The 14,524-nt window shown below is 59.0% G+C and overlaps 1 protein-coding gene across 29 annotated transcripts in view; it reads right to left on the reverse strand.

The window, feature by feature from the left end:
• Positions 1-14,524, reverse strand: part of ABLIM2 (actin binding LIM protein family member 2) — a 128,491-nt gene that overhangs the window by 87,290 nt on the left and 26,677 nt on the right. For all 29 annotated transcript variants that reach the window (XR_006887921.1, XR_006887920.1, XR_006887919.1 and 26 more), the window contains exons 3-5: positions 14,281-14,464; positions 7,294-7,412; positions 824-950 (exon numbers count right to left, since the gene is read on the reverse strand). Coding sequence is in view for 26 of the 29 variants with exons in the window: in XM_046656246.1 (XP_046512202.1) it covers positions 824-950; positions 7,294-7,412; positions 14,281-14,464 (430 nt within the window). In the remaining 3 variants the exon portion in view is untranslated. The remainder of the gene's footprint in view (positions 1-823; positions 951-7,293; positions 7,413-14,280; positions 14,465-14,524) is intronic.

Here is a 14,524-nt window from a genome sequence, read left to right on the forward strand (position 1 = left end):
CTTTATCGCACAGGATTCCTTTTAACTAGGCGTTCCTGTGATGGCTCTGTTCCAGCCGGACGTCAAGAACTAGCAGAGCCCTGGATGGAAGCTGCCCAGAGGCCCTCCCCCGCAGGCAGGAGCCGCTCTGCCCCCAGAGAAACTGCCCCTCCCAGCTCCTTCCTGACTTGTCTCCCCTCACCACCCGCCCCGCCCATGCAGTCTGGGGCTTACCTTCTCAGTTCCCCACCCTCTGGGGACTGAAGTGCGCCCCTCCCTCAGTCCCCCTCTCCTGCCCGGGGCCTAGATCCCAACCCCTCCTTTGCCTTCCGATAACACTTGCTCCCCACCTCCCCACAAAGCAGCCATCATCGCATCCTGACCGTGAGCCTGGGGACACTGTGTCGGCCAGCGGGAGCTGCCCGATGGCCCCTCAGTGCCGAAGTCGGAGCATGGGGTTGCGCTGTCACATCCGTGACAACTGACACTGGTCAGCCCTTCTCCTTGCTCTGTTGCTGGCATCAGCTGAGGTCCGCTTTGCATTCAGCAGGAGATCTGGTGCCAGCAATGGGGGAAGGTGGCACCAGGGACAGGTGAGGGGAGGTGTCCTACAAAGTCAAAGATGGGAGAGCTAACATCTGTTTCAATCCACAAAACCGGAACTGGAGTCTGCACACCGCTTTAAGGCGGCCGGCAGTGGGGACAAACACACCAGGGCTCCGAGGGCTCTCCTCGCCTAACTGGGGGCCAGGAGCAGCTGGCAGCAGGGAGAGGAGAAGCGCAGAGGGCGGCCGCATGGAGCGGACACAGGAGGACCACAGGGCCCTGGAGCCCCGCCACTCACTTGCTGATGTACTCCGCGTTCAGCTGCTTCCCACAAGTCTTGCACTTAAAACAGCCCAGATGCCAGTGCTTGTCCAAGGCCACCAGGGACTGGCCGTTCTTGATTTCTGTGCCGCAGCCCCCGCAACCTGGAAAAACAGCAGACGTCGTTGTTGTGGGCCAGGAGGAGTGCACCGCTGGGTCAACAGACACCACAAAAACACCTCGAGCGGCCCAGGGGAGGGGCCTGTCCCGCCGGCTGTGCTCAAAGGACCCTGTTACTGCACGGCCGGTGGGAGCGTGTAGGAAACAAATCGTGAAGGGCATCCCTGCACGCACTGAGCGCTGACTGCATGCAGCCTGGGCTGGATCCCGAGATGAGCGTGATGCAGGAGACAGAGGGCCTGCCTTCCAGGGGACGTGCAGCGGAACGAGAGCACCCTGCGGGGGGGCCGCCCTGAGGAGGCAGGGGCCCAGGTGGCAGGTGCCACGATGGCGGCAGGCCTGGGTGGCCCCACCTGTTCCCCTCTGGCGGAAGGTAGATTTTGAACCCAACTGTGACCCAACCAACATGACCACCCAAGAAAATGGGCCACCTGAGGGCGGTCGGACCCCCAACCCCCGCCCTGTCCACCAGGCTCTGGCCGGCCTGGATGCCCCTCCAGGAAGCCTCCTGCCCCACCTCTTGGAGCTCCTTCTGTGGCCATCTGGGCCTCATCCCAGACAACGCTCAGTGCCCCTGCCCGTGTTCCTGCTCTGAGTCCCAGCCAGGCCCCAGACAGCTGGCCTGGGGATTCCGCCCTTGGCAGCCCAACCAGCCAGGCCCCAGCGTCTGTCTTCTAACTGCCCTCAGGGGACCAGTGCTCTCCGCCCTGTGGCCCCCGGCCTGGTTGGGCCCCTGACCAGCCTCCCACGCCCCCTCTGCCCCTTCCAGCCATGCGCATCCCTGCTCTAGCCCCCTCGCCCTCTAGAGGCCCAGGTCCTTGCCAGAGTCGGGGAGCAAGACAAGGACTGGCCTCTGGGTCCCAGCATGACCCTGATGACCCGGCCACCGCTCAGTCCCTCCAGCCATAAGCAGACACACCAGGGGCTCCCACAGTCAGTGCCACACGTGCTGAAGGACCAGGGGTGGAGCAGAGACTGACCTGCCTGGGATGTGTGTGTGCATCTGTGTGAGTATGTATATGTGTATCTCGTGTGAGTGTGGTGTGTATGTGCACTTGTATCTTTGTGTGAATGTTGTGCCTATGTGTGCAAGTGAGTGTGTCTGTGTGCTTGTGTGTGCATGAATGTGCCTATGTGTACGTCTGTGTGTGTATGCATGGGTGTCTCTGTGTGAATGTGTGTCCCTGTGTGACCATGTCTGTGTGTGTGTGTCTCTGTGTGAGTATGTCTGTGTGTCTTGTATGTCTCTGTGTGTGTGTGTGTATCTGTGTTTGTCGGCAGCAAGACACGGACAGGGCCTTGGGGACCCCCTCAGAGTCCCGATGAGCAGGGACGAGGGGGGCATCTGACAGATGTCCCCCGCCCGCAGGAGCCCCTGAGCCACCCGGCAGGTCCTGGCTCTGCGGAAGGGCTCCAGGCGGCATGGGGCCCCGTGCCCAAGACAGAAGGCCTTGGCCTGGCTGCTAATCCTGGCCCCGCCACTGCCATCATACTGAGCCAGCCCCGCTTCCTCACGGTGGGCGGCCACAATAAATGACAAATGCACACGGGAGTCAGGCCTGCGCACAGCTCGGCACTTGGCCCCGCGGCCCCACAGCTGCCATGCTTGCCCGGGCCACCTCCATCCCCCCGGGGCAGAGACCGGCGCCATGCTATTTCTAAGAATAAAAAGTAGTTAACGCCCACAAAACTGTTGGTCAAGGCCTGGCCTTGCTAAATTGTCACCCCGTTCAAAGCTGCACGCAACTTTGGAAAGGACCCCAAGAAAGGCTTGAGCGCCGAGACCCCGTGTGGGAGGCGGCCTCCCTCCATCTCAGGGCCGGGAGCCACTGGGCGAATGAGTGCAGGCGTGCATGAATGAATGGATGGATGGATGGGAAGCGAGAGAATGCCCCCCTCCTCAGGTTCAGAGGCACCCAGACCCGCGGCCCAACCACTTCCCGGCCCCCAGCAGAACAGACATGACTGGCTCATTCAGGATTCCGCTCTGAGCTCTCACCTATGAGTGACCAGGGGCACTTTTGGGGAGCTCAACATCAGTCCCTGTCACCAGAGGGTGATTTTGCTCCCAGGGGCATTTGGCAATATCTGGAGATACTTGACTGGCACAAGTGTGGGCAGGGGCACGCTCCAGGCACCAGTGGAGTCGAGGCCAGGGACGCGGCACAGCATGCTCCAGTGCGCAGGACGGCCCCCACAGCAAAGAATCATCCGGCCCCAAACCTCACAGTGTCAAAGTCAAGAGACCCTGCTCTGAGCCTTAGCCGGCTTCTCTGTCATGGGCAAAGGAAGGAGCACACCCCACAGGATCGTGCAGAGCACTGGAAGAGAGGCAGGGCAGAGCAGGGGTGAGAAGCACAGCCCTTGGAGCCAGGCTGCCCCCACCAGCTGTGTGACTATGGCAAGTCACTTCACCTCTCTGTGCTGGGATGTGTTTTATGGCGATAATCATGGCAGCAGTCTCGCAGAGCTGTGGTGAGGCTAAGGAGAGCTGATGGAGCTGCAGGCCCCCAGGCGTGAGGGACGTGTCTGATACATGAGTAAAGGCATGTGAGGCAGGACACGCTAATGATGACTGCTGTGTCACGAGAGGACGAGGTGCCGAGAGGCCTGGTGCCCTGGGGGGCCGTCCAGAGAGCTCTGCCTCCTGCTGTGCCAGCAGCGTGTCCTCCTGGGGACAGTCCAGAGGCTCTGGCGACTGTGCCGTCTGCAGCTGCAGGGCACGTGGCCTCCCAGCAGCCCCCTCACTCGCGCCCCTCAACTGGGGGCAGAGTCAGGAACAGTGAGCAGTGGAGGCGGAGGCGGGAGCGAGGTGCAGAAAGGACGGTTGTCATGGGAACGGCAGTCATCACCTTCCAAACACACCTGGAGCTCAGCAGAGCTTGCAAATGACAGCACAGCACCGCGTGACGCCCACTGCTGACAGCAGGTGCCAACGGGCCGACGTCCTCAAGGGAGTGTCTCCACCGCCCGGGGCAGAGGTTGCTGGGAAGGGCCAAAGCCAGCTGTCCACTCGCCTGTGCACCTGGGCCTGGGTGGCCATCACAGCATCAGGCCAGGCCTGGGCCTCTTCCCCAGAACGACACTTCTGGAACTTTCCAGTTTCCTTGTTTCTCCCAAAGTGCTCCCTGCTCCAGCAGACGTGGTCATGGGTTCAGGGCCTGGCTCTGCCACTAACTCATGTGGGACACAGGACGTGCCAGGGAGCCTTTCTGAGCCCCGTTGTGAAGTCGGGGGGCAGGGTCAGCCCTACCCCTGCCCACTGCCCCCCCAGGCCTGACCGGGGTCGGGGAGTGGAGGAGAGCTCTGAGTCGAATCTGAGATTGACCTTTGAAAACGAGGAATCGACTGAGTTCTAAAACTGGAAAATGCCTGAAAAGTTACGGGCTTGACCTGTGGTTTCTCGGAGGAGCCCTGTGTTCCCGCTCCTGCCACGGGGCCCGGTCGCTCCTCATCTCTCCACGTCTCCTCATTTAACCTCACAGCCTCCATGCAGGACGGGCTCACCCCATTTCCCAGAAGGGGCTCCAGGGCCTCAGGTCCCCGTCACCCACCCCTGAGCACCCGAGGGGTGCAGCCTCACCTGGGCAGACGACGCAGAGGCTGCCAGGCTGCAGCCCGGGCGGTGAGGGCTCGGCTCGGAGGTCAGGCTGAGGGCTCCGGGCTGGGTCAGGCCCGGCCCTGTCTGCACACGCCCAGGGCAGTGTGCACCTTCACTCCTGACTCGGGTTGGGCCTCCAGGTCCCGGCTCTGAGCATGACCCCAGATTCCAGGTGTGCCCCATCCACACCCCGGCCAGGCTGGGCCCCAGCCAGCGGAGTGCAGACCTGGGACGGGGGGCGTGGCCAAGCCCAAGAACTGGCTGACCCCAGTCGGAGCCCCCATCTTCCCACCTCCTGGCTGCCCCCGCCCCAGGCTGGCCTCCAGGCCACCGCCCACACCCACTGCTGACCCCACGCCCAGTCCCAAAGCCCAGAGAGGGGACACCGCTTGCCCAGGGCACACAGGTGGTGAGTGGTGGGGTCCACCCTGGGCAGCGGGCTCAGAGCCGCCCCGACTGGCACGGGCTGGGTCTGCCCTGGACGGGCTCTGACCAGTACCCAGTGCAGAACCAGAGAACCGGGAGGAGCCTGGGGAATGGGGCCTGTACAGGGGCAAGGGGGCTCTCGGGGAGGGGACCCTCACCCGGGGGCAGTGGGGAGGCATCCGGGACAGAAAGGGCTGTGGAAGGCCCAGGCCTGACCTCTGTGCTGGCCACCCAGAAGCAGTGCTGCTCCTCCGGGAAGGCGTGGGCGCCCGCTCAGCCCTCACCCTGTCACCAAGCAACAGGCTCAGGGCCGGAGAGCGGAAGGGGAGCGCAAGGCCCTGGGCTCAGGCTGACTCAGCCTAAACAGCCGGCCACTCTCCACGTCCCCAGGGAAGGGCAGCCCACTAAAGCTGCCCTCTGCAGCTTTCCACCCGTCTGCAGAAGGCTGCATCCCCTCCCTCGGCCCCACAACCCTGTCAGGCAGACCGTTCCTGACTCACCTATTACTCCCCAGCAACTGGGCACTACCTCACTCAACAGCCACCTATGGCTCCTCGCTGCCTCCAGGATGCAGCTGGAACGCCTTGGCACGGCTTTGCCTCTGGTTTCGGTTCTCCTGCTTCATTCCCTCCCCCACGCCGCAGCCCCCTTGTCCACTCCCACGGGTCTGCTCCTAGCACATCCCACACGTGTCCAGTCTCTGCGCCCTGCTCTCGTCCGTGGTGCCCTCCCTCCAATGCCCACCTACTGAAACCCGTGTTTCAAGTTTCAGAACAAAGGCCGCCTCCTCCAAAAGCCTCTGGTCACAGCTGGGCCGGCTTTCCTGCTCTGGGATTTGAAGGCCTTGGCTCAAGCCTCAGCCGCACCACGCCCTCGCTGGATGCCAGGCACCTGCACGGCCCCACTCCCCACCAGGCTCAGGCACTTCTGCATCTGCAGATGGAGAGAGGGAGTCCTGTCTGCTGGGGCTGCTCTGGGGACAGAAGGAGGCAGGAGATGGGAAGACTCTGCAGACACCTGCACAGGAGTCAAGAGCTGGTGACGAATGTTTAACACTTCCTAGGCACAAAACAGGCTCTAAGCTGGGGATTCTCACCACGTACTGCGAGAAAGGGTGGGTTATATTATTAGGTTATATTATATTGGAAAGAGTAGAGCCTTTCTGCCCATGACACTTTTAAAAATCTCAAAAAAGTCTGAGACAATGAGCCTGTGGTTGGGCATTTTTCCCTTTTTACTCTGGCTGCCAGGAAGCTCTAGACAAACTGTTCAAACTCATCCCCTGCTTTTTTATTTTGCTGTAGAATCTTTGGTGACTATTTCAGATTTAATTATAATAGTACTACTGTTTGTGAAGCAAATTCTTACAAACCCAATAAGCCAGCCCTCACAAGGAGAGTATTTTTGAATGGAGGACTCTCCTAGCAAGCCCGGAAGCAACAGCCTCAGCAGCAACCGCGGCTGCCAGCACGCCTCCCCAGGTGATGCAGACTTCATTTCCCAGAGTCGAAGGATTATCAGCCTCCCAGCCAACACTGCACCCCTGGGAGCCTGAGGTGTAAGCCCCTCTGTGGAGACTCCAGCACAGCAGACAAGCAGGGCGTGCGCGTGGGCTCCAAAAACGCCACTCCTGCAGCGGGACCCTGGCAGCAGCAGCCCTGGAGCGCTTGGCTCCCCTTCCCGTCTGTGCATCCCATCTCTGGCCCTGGAGGAGCCACCCACCGGGTAAAGCCAGCGCTGCCTGCTCCCACCATGCTCCACTCTGCCCTACAGCCCCAGGCCGGCGACACTCCAGCTGGCACCGGTTCTTTCAAGGTAACAATTTCCTGCCTCTACATCCAAGAAGCATGTATTGAGCACCCACTGCATACACACCCTGGCCCAGCTCCTGGGGGTGGAGCAGTTGCCCAAGAGCCCCTGACCACAGGAGCCCAGAGTTCAATGCTCCGCTAATGGCTCTCCCAAAGGGCCCCTGGAGGGTCTGGAATTAATTGGGAGCTGAGAGTGTGTTGGAGGAGAGGAGCAGGAGGAGGCAGGAGGCTTCCTGGAGGCGGGCAGGCAGAGTGGGGCCGAAAGCAGGAGTAGGAGTTGGACGTAAAAGCAGGAGCAGCCCACGGGGGCGGTGCGGGGGCACAACCAGTGCAAAGGCCCAGCGCCACGAGCATCTGGAGGCTTCCGTGCTGGTTCCCTCCTTACGCTCATGCAGTTACGGACTTGGGCCGCTTCTGCAGCGGCTCCAGTGCTGTCAGGCCCCCTCCCCCGGCACTGTGGCCCCACCCCCCCGCTCAGCGCCCACTTACTCCAGAGGCCCTGGGACAGGGGCGCGCTGCTGCCCGCCACCGCCGGGGGCAGGGAGCACTTCTGGCACACGCATTCCTTCCCGTTGAAGGTCACTCGGTCCCCAGGGGGGAAGGGCAGCCTGAAACGAGAGAGCATGTTACCACCTTCCGGCTCTCCTCTGGGGGCCCTCTCCCCAAACGCCACACCACCGCCTCCCTGGACCCCATGGGGACGGGCGTCACGGGCCCGGGACATGCTGCCCTGTGTCTGCTGTGTGACCTCGGGCTAGTCACCAACATCTCAGCCTCAGTTTCTCTTCTGTACCAGCAGGCAGAACGACCGTGTCTAAGGCTGTGGCGGGGAGCAGCGAGGGCCGGCCCGGAGCCTGGCATGAGGCGCTCAACCCCACAGTCCACAACCACTGGCCTCCGCCCTACAACCCTGCCTCCTCTGACTGCCCAGGGTGCTTTGTCCCGATCAGGTCAATGACACTGGGAACAGGTGCCTGGTACCATGAGAGACGCCTTAAATACCTGCCTCACTTCCCAACTGTAGGACATTAGTCCAAGTTGGTATTCGCTTCATTTTTCTCTATAGAAAACTGAGGTTCAGAGAGGATAGTTAACTTTTCCAAGGACACACAGCTGGTACATGTCTAAACCAGAGTCCAACTACGACCCATTTGGCTCCAAACTTGATTTACCTGCTGCTAAAAGCACGGCTTGTGGACACCAAGGTACCATGGGGTGGATCCCTTCCTTATTTAAAAATTCGGCATTTTGTTTATCATGAATTTTTTTGCATTAATTTCATTTTTTAAAATATCACATTAAAATGCCTTTCACCTTGATTCCTGAGTTTGTTGGCACCCCTTAAATCCTGCATCAAAGCGAGTGCCTCCCTCGCTGCACCCCCAGCCCAGCCCTGGTGGGAGGGAAGGTTGTAGCCCTGGGGCCACTCGGAGTGAGGCCGGCTTGGGGCAGCAGGGAGCCGGCTCACCCCTGGGCAGCCCCAAGGACCTCTCCCTCAGTCACTGAAAGATGGCGGAGGCGGCTGTCGTCTGGCGAGCTCGGGCCAGGTCGTCTGCGCACAGGGGCCGGAAGCCGGCCTGAGGGTCCTGCCCACATCTGTCCCCACCACCTGCCACCACTGAGCTCCCAGCTGCCACTGGGCCACCTCCTCCCCAGTTCGGCCTGCCAGGGAACCTGTGCTGCACGGGCAGCAGCCTGATCTGGACCAGGACACGCCCCTTCCTCCGGCTTAAGCCTTCCTGGTCTCCCTTCTGCCTTCTTCCGGGCTGGCCAATACGTGGCTCACCCCAGGCTCCCAACAGGTGATCATTACATGGATGAATGAATGAGTGAGTGAACAAGTGAAGGACTGAAGGTCCCCGGGAGGCCCAGCTCAGCAGCCCTCTCCTGCCTTCTCCCCCGGGGCCTGCCAGGTCACACCCGCTCCAGTCCAGTCTGGACCCTGCAGCCAGAGGAGCTCTCCTGCCTACCGGCCCGCTGTGCCTTCGCCCCTGTGAAGCCCTGTGTTGTCCCCCACCCTGTGGGGCTGGTCCTCAGGCCCTAGGTTCATTCGTCGGGTGTGTCCTCAGGTCCCCACCCGGCCAGTGCCTGCTCTTGGGGACCAAGGACACATAAGGCTGAGCTGGCCCACCTCCCTAGACTCCTGAGACAGTTCTCACTCTGGCTCTTCGGCTGCCCCAGAGCCTGCGCAGCTGTCTGACGCCTTGGCTGTGTCGCCTGTGTCATGCTGTGGTCTGCCTCCGTCTGTCTTAGCGTCTAGCAGCTGCCCTGGGAGTGGGGGATCTTGGGACAGAGTAGGAGTCCCTCACCATCCCTGGATGTGCTCTGAGCTGTGTAATCCGGAGCAGGTTACTGAACCTCTCTGAGTTCCTGTTTCCCATCTGTAAAATGGGACTAACAACACCCGTGTCATGAGACTGTTATTTATCCATCCATCTCTCCATCCATCCATCCATCCGTCCATCCATCCATCTCTCCATCCATCCATCCATCCATCTCTCCATCCATCCATCCATCCGTCCATCCATCCATCTCTCCATCCATCTCTCCATCCATCTCTCCATCCATCCATCCATCCATCACATCCCTCCATCCATCCGTCCATCCATCCGTCCATCCATCCATCCGTCCATCTGTCCATCTACCCATCCATCCATCCATCCATCCACCCACCCGTCTATCCATCCATCCGTCCGTCCATCCATCCATCTCTCCATCCATCCATCCATCCATCCATCCATCCATCCATCACATCCATCCATCCATCCGTCCATCTGTCCATCTACCCATCCATCCATCCATCCATCCATCCATCCATCCATCCATCCGTCCATCCATCCATCCACCCATCCACGCATCCATCCATCCATCCATCCATCCATCCATCCATCCACCCATGGGACATAATGCATGGAAAGCTCTAGCATACTGACTGGGACCGGTGGGGGTGAATAAATGGCAGCCCTTATTCTATGAATTCAACCTTATCGAAGCATATTTTGTCAAATGTACACATTCATGTAAGCAACACCACAGTCACGATGTGGGACATTCTGTCCACTGCAAAAAGTCCCCTGTGACCGTCTACAATCATCCCCCACACCACCACCCCAGCCCCAGGAACCAGGATGGCGTTCTGTCGCCATGATGTAGGTTTGACTTTCTGGAAGTGCACATGAACAGAGTCACAGGGTGCGCAGTCTCGCATGTCCTGTGCAGCACCACGTTTCTGAGGGGCCTTCGCACTGCTGCACGTGGCAATACTTTCTTCCTTTGATTGCCAAGCAGTGTCCCATGGCGGGGACGAGCCAGCACGTGTTCCATCCACTGCTGAAGGACATTTGGGACTGCCACAAACACAGCTGCTAAGCACATCCGTAGACAAGTCTTTGTGTGGACACGTGCTTTCATTTCTCTCGGGTGAACACCTGGGAGTGGAATGACAGGGTCATATGCTGTTTGTGCCAAACTGGCTTCTGTAAAGCCTGCACCACTTTGCTTTGCCACCAGCAATGTCAGCGAGCTCCCTCTGTGTCACATCCCCAGCAGCACCCGACATCGTCCATCCTTTTAGTTCTAGGCATTCTAGTGGATGTATTTTATGGTATTTCATCATAGTTTTTTTATAAAAAATTGGCACCCGAGCTAACATCTGTTGCCAATCTTTTTTCTTCTTCTTCTTCTTCTCCCCGAAGCCCCCAGTACATGTTGTATACTGTAGTTCTAGGTCCTTCTGGTTGCTATGTGGGACACCGCCTCAGCACGGCTCGATGAGCGGTGCCAGGTGTGTGCCCAGGATCCAAACCGGCAAAACCCTGGGCCGCCAAAGAGGAACTTAAGTTAAGCATGACCTTAACCACTCGGCCACGGGGCCAGCCCCTCATCATGGTTTTAATTTGCATTCCCCCGATGACTTACGACGTTAAGTACTGTCTTACGTGTTTATTGCTCATTCATACATATTCTTCTGTGGAGCATCTGTTAAACTCTTTCGCCCATTTTCAATAGGGTGGTTTTTTCATCATCTTATTATTGAGTTGCAGAAGGTCTTTATATATTTTGGATACTACTCCTTCATCAGATATAACTTATCTACCAGCTGACAGCTTGCTTTTACATTATCTTGATGTCTTTTGACATGATTTTTTTTCAGGTTGCAAAATTTCTTTTAACTTTACTGTAGCCCAGATTTGCTGGCAACAAATTCTTTTAACTTTCGTGTGTCTACAAACGTCTTTATTTTGCCTTTGTTTTTTTGGGTGAAGCCTTATTGACGCTATCCACATACTCTCTAACATTCATACATCGTCAGTGTGTACGTTTCAATGGTTCCAGTTTATTCAGAGTTGTGCATCTATCCTCACAATCAATTTGAGGACATTTTTCACCACCCAAAAAGAAACGCCGCACCCATTAGCAGTCTCGCCTTCACTTTTGAAAGTTTAGTTTTGTTTTGGGGTAGAACTGTGGGATGGGTTGTTCCAGCTCTTTACAGGTGCTGTTCTCTCGGCGTCTGGTGAGCGCAGCCTCAGGAGAGAAGTCGGCATCACCCTTCTGTTCCGTTGTACGTAATGAGGTTTTTTCCTCTTGCTGCTTTTTTCTTATTATTGTTCCTCAGAAACTTGATTCTGATGGGCTTGGTAGGTTTTCGTTGTGTTTATTCTGCTTGGGGTTCCTTGAGATTCTTGGAGCCATGGGTTTATAGTTTTCATCAAATTTGGACATTTTTCAGCCACTATTTCTTCAAATATTTTCAGTCTTCTCCCACCCCCTTGGTCTCCCCGTCTCAGCCTAGACAGACAGACAGACAGATCTGTATCCGCAGGTCCCTGAGCCTCTCTGCATAGTCTCCAGTCTTCTCTCCTCTTTGCTTTCATTCGCACGGTTTCCACAGTCACGTCTTTCAGTCCAGCAACGCCTAACCCACTGCCAATTCCTGTCAGGGAATTTTTCATGTCAGAAATTGTAATTTTGGTTTCTAGAATTTCCACTTGGTTTCTTTTTCTATCTTCCATAACGCTCCCGCTTACGTTCCCCTTTTCCTTTAGATACTTAAACGCCGTCACAGCAGCTGCTCGACACTCCTCCTCACCGCTGCTCTCACTTCGGGGTCTCTTGCTGTTGGTGCATTTTCCCTCCGGCTTGGGTCACACTTGCCCGCCTCCTCCTATGACTAGTCCTATGGGATTGATGTTGGCCACTGTGGACTTAGGTTGCTGACCACTGACCGCGGGACTGTCCCACCTTCCTGTGAGGAGCGCTGCTTCACTCCGGCAGGCAGGGCGCTCACCTGTGGGGCGACGCCATCTCTCCGAGCCCTGTCCTTGCCCCTCGTCAGAGCAGGTTCACGGGAGCCTTCCCTCTAGGGCTATTTCAGCCCCACTAGTAAGGCCTGGCCCTCCTGGTGCCCCTGCTGCCTGCCAGGGTCTTCAACAAGGAGCCCGCCGGCCTGAACTTGGATGCCTCCCGGCCCTGGGGACGGCTCAGCTCACAGCAACCTGTCGTCCCTTGTCCCACCTTGTGAGATTCACTCTGCGTCTGCCTTTAGCCAAAGGCCCTGCGCAGCTCCCCGGAGCTCCCGTGCCGCACAGCTCCCTCCCCTCGGGGACTTGCTTCTGTCTCTCTGTCACCGTCCCCTACCTGAGCCACGCTCTGCTTGGCTCCCCTCCTTGGACTGTGGGTCCAGAAGCTGCCTCCAGGCGGAAGCTGGGCAGCCACAGGGCTCTCTTCACTTGTCTTCCTTCCCTCAGTCCCGAGTTCCCCGGGCCCCACTGATGGGAGACAGTTGTTTGGGATGTTTTGTCCTGTTTTCTTCTTGTTTATAGCGGGTGGATGAGTCCAGGCCAGTTGCCGCAGCATGCCAGAGCTGTCCGCTGTTATTTCTAAAATAGCACATCACCCAAAGGTAATCTTTCCAGCCCCTGTGATTAGGCCAGAACTCGTCTCTAAGCTACGCACACAGAGATCAGACATTCCGATGGCCCTTGGGGAACCCGGACCTATGCACACTGCAGTGACACCGGTGACCCTTTCGTTAGAAGCGTTCCCTGTCATTGTTCCGCTCCCCCCTGACAACAGCTCTGTGTCTGTCTAGCACACGGGCCATAACTACAGACAACAACTTTGGGAACAACACTCAAAAAGTCCCCTTGGAACTGGGTGTGGTGAGACAGAGCAGAGCGGAAAACAAACTCTGGGGTTTTTATCGTCTGTTTTCTAGAAATGAATGGAACATTCCCACTGGGAGCTATGTGTGCGGGGCTGTGTGGGGGCAGGGAGGATGCCCACGTGGGAAGGCTGCCTGCCCGCCTCCCTGCGGTGCCCCTGGAGATGCAGGCAGAGGAGGAGCCGGTGTGGCCCTGCTGCGGGGCTCTGATCTCGGCCCATCTTAGGTGACCACTCGCGGCACAGCTGCTCTGCGCCAGGTGCCGGGGACCAGAGGGGAACCCGACTCAGCCCCCACCGGCACGGTGCTCGCATCCGGCAGCTCCAGGGCCATGTCGCTGGAGAGGTGCTGTGGGCCCGGAGAGCGTGGGGACAGGATGCGGGGCCATGCAGAGGGGAGGCGGGAGCTGCTGTCTGGGTGGGAGAGGCTCTAGGGGAGGCCCACCTTGTCCCACCGTGTCTCTAGCGTTGAACCCTGTAGGGTCTGGGCTAAGGCATCTCCAAGTCGCCAGTGCTGGCCTGGGGCCTGGCCCGTGCAGGCGCTTAGAAAAGCCTGGTCAAATGGATGAAGGGATGAACTGGAACAGACTGAAGCTCCTCTCAGCCAGACGGAGGAGCCGGGACTCTCTCTTGGAGGCCAAGTAGAGGAGCGACAGGGAGAGGGGAGGTGGGGACCCCAGCATGGAGGCCATGAGCAGACCCCAGGCAGGCGAGTTTTGAGGCCTGAGTGGGGCCAGTGGCCGGGCAGATTTGGGGAGGGGAGGGACCTTTAGAAGACATCTGTGCTTGGGGCTCATGCGCCTGGTGGGTTGGGTGGTGAAGCCACCCACAGATCAGGGACACGGGGAGAGAGAGGTAGGTGAGCAGGTGGGGCACAACAGGACAGCCAAGGAGGGGCGGTGGGGTGAAAAGGAGGGGCTGAAGCAGGGACACCGAGGGTGCCAATGTGAGGAAGACACTTGAGGAGGGTGTGGACACGGAGAGGAGCTGACCAAGGGGGCCGAGGAGGGGATGGGGAGAGGTTCCCTGCCCAGGAGCCAGAGGAGGCCACGAGCCGGCCGCCCCAGAACCTGCTGGCCTCCGCGCCCAGGAAAGAGGGCCTGGCCCTGTGTTGCAGGAAGCGGTGCAGGCCTGCCGTCCTGCCCAGGGCCCACCTGCCATCCCACGGCCCGGTCCTGACCCTTCTCCCCGGCTGCAACCCAGTGGGATGGAGGACGGAAGGGAGGATGGATGGAAGGATGGATGGAGGGGAGGGAGGCAGGGAGGAGGGCTCGCCCAGGGGGAGAGGTGGGGGCCGGCGGCCGCACTCACCGGCAGACGGCACACACGAAGCAGTCGGGGTGGTAGGTCTTGCCCAGCGCCGACACCACCTCGCCCTCGATGAACTGGTCGCAGCTGAAGCAGCGGGTCCCGTACAGCCGCTGGTAGTCCCGTGTGCAGATGTACTCGCCCTGCCGCACGAAGAAGCCGCCCTCGGCCAGGTCACAGCCACAAGCTGAGGAGACAGGCGGCGAGGCCGAGTCAGCAGCCGGTGACCACCTCCTGGGTCCCGACG

This window comes from Equus quagga, chromosome 3 (assembly GCF_021613505.1).
Source record: "Equus quagga isolate Etosha38 chromosome 3, UCLA_HA_Equagga_1.0, whole genome shotgun sequence".
Lineage (NCBI taxonomy): Eukaryota > Metazoa > Chordata > Mammalia > Perissodactyla > Equidae > Equus > Equus quagga.